General features: G+C 46.2%; 1 protein-coding gene across 1 annotated transcript in view; it reads left to right on the top strand.

Moving 5' to 3' along the window:
* myo1ca (myosin Ic, paralog a) overlaps positions 1-7067 on the top strand; it is a 97787-nt gene that overhangs the window by 19743 nt on the left and 70977 nt on the right. Inside the window, exons 4-8 of the mRNA XM_063202715.1 lie at positions 1-65; positions 1652-1732; positions 2683-2862; positions 5247-5345; positions 5815-5928. The exon at positions 1-65 is cut by the window's left edge and continues 134 nt beyond it. Of these exons, the coding sequence (XP_063058785.1) occupies positions 1-65; positions 1652-1732; positions 2683-2862; positions 5247-5345; positions 5815-5928 (539 nt within the window). The remainder of the gene's footprint in view (positions 66-1651; positions 1733-2682; positions 2863-5246; positions 5346-5814; positions 5929-7067) is intronic.

Here is a 7067-nt window from a genome sequence, read left to right as displayed (position 1 = left end):
GCCCAGCACGAGACAACAGCTCTTATATACGGGATAGACTACTTCAGTCAAACCCTGTACTGGAGGTACACACACACACACACACACACAGACACACACACACAGACACACACACACACCTGCCCCGCCCGGGACAACAGCTCCTACATACGGGATAGACTACTGCAGTCAAACCCTGTACTGGAGGTGATGAACTAGCACACACACACACACACACACACACACACACACACACACACACTACATCAGCACCTGCCCCGCACGAGACAACAGCCCCATCCCCCCCCCCCCCCCCACACACACACACACACACACTACATCAGCACCTGCCCCGCACGAGACAACAGCTCTTATATACGGGATAGACTACTGCAGTCAAACCCTGTACTGGAGGTGATGAACACACACACACACACACACACACACACACACACACACACACACACACACACACTACATCAGTACCTGCCCCGCACGGGACAACAGCTCCTATATACGGGATAGACTATTGCAGTCAAACCCCGTACTGGAGGTGATGAACACACACACACACACACACACACACACACACACACACACACACAGCACCTGCCCCGCCAGAGACAACAGCCCCATCCCCCCCCCCCCCCCACACACACACACACACAGCACCTGCCCCGCACGAGACAACAGCTCTTATATACGCGACCGCCTGCTGCAGTCAAACCCTGTACTGGAGGTGATGAACTAGCACACACACACACACACACACACACACACACACACACACTACATCAGCACCTGCCCCCGCCAGAGACAACAGCCCCCCCCCCCCCACACACACACACACTACATCAGCACCTGCCCCCGCCAGAGACAACAGCTCCTACATACGGGATACACTATTGCAGTCAAACCCTGTACTGGAGGTGATGACCTAACACACACACACACACACACACACACACACACACACTGGCATTTTTTTATGCATACCTTGCAATGCTTGTCCTACAAGATGCCTCACAGCCATAGTAACCACAGCCATAGTAACCACAGCCATAGGAAGAAAGATAGAGACTGTGATAAAGAATTGTTTAGCAGTAAGGAGTACACAGAAGAGATTTGTTTATATCTACTGAATACTCTGCCTATCAGTGGGGTGAGTGTTCGTGCTAGAGCTTGGGCCGAATATGCACAGGCTAGATATGGCTGCAGCCTAGGGCCTAGGGGCCCCCACCTACCAGGGGGGCCCTGATTGGCCAAAAGTTAAAAATCGCAGAATTGTGACAAGATACAATATTGAAAAATGCATCTGTCATGTTCATCTGTACAGTTGGTAGACATGTTACAGGTACATGTGCTCGCAATTATGGGACTATCTAAATTCAGGGGGCCCACAACCACCTGTAACCTAGGGACCCCAGGCCATCTTAATCCGTCCCTGGGTAGAGCTAATGTCAATACTGACCTGGCTGGGATAAACAAGTACTGCATTAGCTTCACTTGGCAAAGGCACGACCTGTGACAATCTGATAACACAAGATTGTCTCTTTTGTCTTTATTTATTATCAGTATTAGCATTGTCTCATGTGTGTGTTTATTGTGCTATCTGTTGTTTGTAGATGTCCTTTGTTTTTTTTTTCATTTTTGGATTGTTTGTCATCTGCAGGCTTTTGGAAATGCCAAGACACTTCGAAATGACAACTCCAGCCGATTTGGCAAATACATGGATATCCAGTTTGATTTCAAGGTATAGTATACGTACCTACATGGATGAAAGTTATGAAAATAACTTGTGTGTTTATCGGAATATTGTTGAAAATGTTACTTTTCAAAAGGGGTGCACTCATTATTGAGGTGCACTGTAACCTGCACCAAGTGTGCTGCTTACTGCTTACTGTTACCACTCTCTGGGTTACCTGATTGCTATTATAGAAAGCATGTCATCAAAATCAAGTATGTCATCAAAAACAACTGTGCAGTTACTGCCTTTTTGCTAGGGTATGTCCTCTACTGACTACGGTGCTGTTTCCACGTAGCTTAATATTTTTTATATATGCATATTTTTTTCTCCTGGTTGCATTGGTTTTGCATTGGTTTTGGCCTTCCGTTTCCACGTAGCAGATATTTAAAATCCAGGTATAAAAAGCAGGAGAAAAAAAATATCCTGTTTAGGGGGCTGAAACACATTTGTTACAATGGAGGATTTATTTTTATCCACATGTTGCATTTACACCTCAACAGGAGAAAAAAATAACCTGCTAAAAAAAATATCCTGCTACGTGGAAACAGCACCTAAATAAACACACATACTGTAACCTGCACAGAAGTTATATAGCAATGCTGAGCGTTTAGTGATGCGCTGCCAGTTCAAGGGTTGTCCGATTTAACTTGTTTTGTCCCATATCATCCTGCGTTGTGTCTTAGGTGTAGGGGGTGGTATTGTGCTTGTTTATTGTTTCTTTAACTGTGTCAGACTCACTCACAAATGGCACAGAACTTTTTTTTGCAAGGACAATAAATTTCCTATCTGGTAGTGAAGACCAACTTACAGTACTAGCCACTTCTGACCCATTAGTGAGTGTGTGTTTGGCTAATAAGATTAACATCTACAGTAATAGCCATTTTGGCTAGTGATGAAAAAAGAGTGAATGAATGATGAATTTAGAGCCCTCTATCTACTGTACCTATCCCTCTCAGGGTTGTCCGATCGGGGGCCACATCCTGAGCTACCTACTGGAGAAGACGCGCGTGGTGCACCAGAACCACGGGGAGCGGAGCTTCCACATCTTCTACCAGCTGCTGGAGGGCGGAGACCAGGAGACGCTCAAGAGGCGCGGCCTGGAGAGGAACGCTCAGAGCTACCATTACCTAGTTAAGGTGAGAGGAAAGCTCAGAGCTACCATTACCTAGTTAAGGTGAGAGGAACACACAGCAATATCACTACCTAGTTAAGGTACACACAGCAATATCACTACCTAGTTAAGGTACACACAGCAATATCATTACCTAGTTAAGGTACACACAGCAATATCACTACCTAGTTAAGGTGAGAGGAACGCTCAGCAATCACTACCTAGTTAAGGTACGCACAGCAATATCATTACCTAGTTAAGGTACGCACAGCAATATCACTAGCTGGTCAAGGTGTGTATTAGCGGGCATTTCCCGGTGGGCCCTTGTGCCCTATTTTCAGAAATGTAAAAAAAAAAAAAAAAGCCCGCTATGCCAAATGGCCAGCCCAGCCCTGCTACCGGGTCAAGGTGGGTTTGGGTGTATGAGAGGAACGCACAGCAATACCACTACCTAGTCAAGGTGAGTTTGTGTAAAGGGTTGGATAAGAACTGCAATGCATTGGCCACGGTGTAGTACGGGGGCGTCGCCTAAGGGCATGGTGAGCATGGGCAGTGGGTTTGACGCCATGATGGATAAAAAAAAATGTGACATTGGAAACTGAGGAAAATCACTGTGGATGTCCGGAATTTGGGTTTCCGTGTGGGTCTGAACGGCTGCTGTGAGTTGTGAACGGCTGCTGTGAGTTCTGATCTGGTCGGAAGAGGATGTCTGGTTGTCAATGTTCAGTTAGTGGCCCAATTATATACTACAATTGTGGGGGATAATTAATGACTGATCACAAAAGAAGAATGTGACTCCCAGGGGAGCTCTCGTGATGTCAGTGGACTGTCTTCTCTCTACGATCTTTGGTTTGCGTGTATGAGAGTGCTGCTTGTGCACACACACACGTGCAATGATGAGGAACCTGGGCTCATTAGGTACGTACAGTGATGAGGAACCTGGGCTCATTAGGTACAGTGTTGAGGAACCTGGGCTCATTAGGTACGTACAGTGATGAGGAACCTGGGCTCATTAGGTACGTACAGTGATGAGGAACCTGGGCTCATTAGGTACGTACAGTGATGAGGAACCTGGGCTCATTAGGTACGTACAGTGATGAGGAACCTGGGCTCATTAGGTACGTACAGTGATGAGGAACCTGGGCTCATTAGGTACGTACAGTGATGAGGAACCTGGGCTCATTAGGTACGTACAGTGATGAGGAACCTGGGCTCATTAGGTACAGTGTTGAGGAACCTGGGCTCATTAGGTACAGTGTTGAGGAACCTGGGCTCATTAGGTACAGTGTTGAGGAACCTGGGCTCATTAGGTACGTACAGTGTTGAGGAACCTGGGCTCATTAGGTACAGTGTTGAGGAACCTGGGCTCATTAGGTACAGTGTTGAGGAACCTGGGCTCATTAGGTACAGTGCCACATAACCACCTCCATTAGTTCTCAATCCAACACCATAATCACCTGGCCCCTTCATTACTCCTAATCACCTGGCCCCTTCTTGGCTGATCAAGTTACAGTTTTTCTCCTTCGGTTCGGCTCATTTCTTGAAACTGAGATGACATTCCCATAACTACAGTATAGTGTCATTTGGCCAAACATTCTTACACCTGAACTCATTTCCCATATAAATAGTCAGTACCATACATAGTACAAAGTAATACATACTAGTAAAATTCCAATATCACCTGAACTGCCAATAACTGTCATGAATTTACTTGTCGCTGCTGGTGTGTTTGCCCGGTAAGGGTCTCCACACAGCGGTTCCGACAGCACTGCGGAGCACTATCTTTTCCCACCATTTCGGTTACCCCCGCTGGAGACACTGACACAGACATGCTATAGAAATGAATGGTCAACTTAGGAGCTGTTTCCACGTAGCAGGATATTTTTATATGTGGATATTTTTTTTCTCCTGGTTGCATTGGTTTTGGCCCTCCGTTTCCACGTAGCAGATATTTAAAAATCCAGATATAAAAAGCAGGAGAAAAAAATATCCTGTTTAGGGGGCTGAAACGCACTAGTTACAATGGAGGATTTATTTTTATCCGCATCCCTAACCAGGAGAAAAAATACCCTGCTAAAAAATATCCTGCTACGTGGAAACAGCACCTTGATCACAGCAGAGGCAAAGACAAAAACTAGTGTCGGCTCTGTCAAAATAGAGCTCTGCTGTAACCGGTGTGCAGGGTTGTATTGAACAGTGGAATCGAACGTTGGCAGAGCAGTGTGCCGCCCTTTGTTGGAACTGGTGTGTGTAGGGCCTCAGACTTCTAATGCCAGTCTACGATTTCCTGCAAACCAACACCAAACTAGTATTTTTAGTTTATTTACCTATTTGTTTTATTGATAGTGTATTTAAAGATGTGCTTGCCATCATTTGTTTATTTATGTGTATATTCTCTTGTGACGTCAGGGAAGCTGCCCAAGAGTGAGCTCCATCAATGACAAGAGCGACTGGAAGGCGGTGAATAAAGCTCTGGCAGTCATCGGCTTCAACGAGGAGGAGGTGGAGGTAAAGACACACACACACACACTCACTCACACACACACACACACACACACACACACACACACACACACACACACACACACACACACATAGTCATCGGCTTCAACGAGGAGGAAGTGGAGGTAACAGGAACACACACACACACACACACACGCACACGCACACGCACACGCAGATGCACACACACACACACACACACACACACACACGCATGCACACACACACACACGCACGCATGCACACACACACACACACACACACACACACACACACACACACACACACACACACACACACACACACACACACACACACACACACACACACACACACACACACACACACACACACACATTCCCATAAATCCATGCAAATACACAGTACTCCACAATTCCACAACTGTACCCCTCAAATCAACTCTGTTATTGTTGAAACTAGTGTACAGTACGTAGCTGTGTCTTTTGCTGTACAGAAACTGCTGGATATTGTGGCCAGCGTCCTGCACCTGGGAAACACTCAGTTTGGAGAAGACGAAGAGGGAGAGACACACATCACCACGGACACCCAGCTCAGATACCTGACCAAGGTGAGGACCTCTAGCCTACACTACATCACACCTAGATGATACTATACTCAGCTCAGATACCTGACCAAGGTGAGTCAGGACGAGTGGAGTTGTAGGAGACAATTTATTCTCACTTATGGGTAGGTTTGAGTGTAGTTTTACATTGAGCCACTTGAGGGAGCACCTCACTTTAGCTTAGGTGCTGTTTCCACGTAGCAGGATATTTTTTTAGCAGGGTATTTTTTTCTCCTGCTACGTGGAAACGCAACATGTGGATAAAAAAAATCCTCCATTGTAACAAATGCGTTTCAGACACCTAAACAGGATATTTTTTTCTCCTGCTATTTTTTTCTCCTGCATCTGGATTTTTAAATATCTGCTACGTGGAAACGGAAGGCCAAAACCAATGCAAAACCAATACAAGCAGGAGAAAAAAATATCCACATATAAAAATATCCAGCTACGTGGAAACGGCACCTTAGGTTATGCAGATGTCTTTGATTAGAAATGATGATGGCTTGGAATGGGGAACATACGGTTCTTACTGTAGCTGTGTGAACCTTACCTGGCTCTTGCCCAAAGAAACTCAAGAGAAAGAACAATCTCTTGGCGGGGAATGCATTGGCCACGGTGTAGTACGGGGGCGTTGCCTGAGGACACGAGTGGATGGAAAATTAACTCCCTTGCGCATGGTCATTGGTCAGTGGGTGCGATGGATGCCATTTTCGTACTCCCTTGCACATGGTCAGTGGAGGCGACACCATGATGGATAATTTGTGGCCAAGTAACGGCAGCTGTTGGTCAGCAGTAATTGCTGGGGGTAATTAAGGACAGCTGACAGACATTCACGCTGTCCTATGACCTGTTCCACAGTGAACAACATTTCCGTACTCCCCTCGCCATCATTTCCTACTACGCCGTTATGACGTGAGTAAGCCCTCTTGTCTCAAGCCTCTTTGCTCTTGCCCAAGGAGAGATAGATATATAGGAGGGTTTACTCACGTCATAGCAACGTAGTACGAAATGATGGCGAGGGGAGTACGGAAATTTTACTCTTCTTCTACGGTCAGCATTGGAAGCATGCAATGCCACTTCCGCGAGGGTCGGAGTGTGGAACAGGTCATAGGACAGCGTGAATGTTTGTCAGCTGTCCTTAATTA

This window comes from Engraulis encrasicolus, chromosome 7 (genome assembly GCF_034702125.1).
Source record: "Engraulis encrasicolus isolate BLACKSEA-1 chromosome 7, IST_EnEncr_1.0, whole genome shotgun sequence".
NCBI classification, from domain to species: domain Eukaryota; kingdom Metazoa; phylum Chordata; class Actinopteri; order Clupeiformes; family Engraulidae; genus Engraulis; species Engraulis encrasicolus.
The sequence above is the reverse complement of the archived record's forward strand: the minus strand, read 5'-3'. Positions and strand labels throughout refer to the sequence as shown.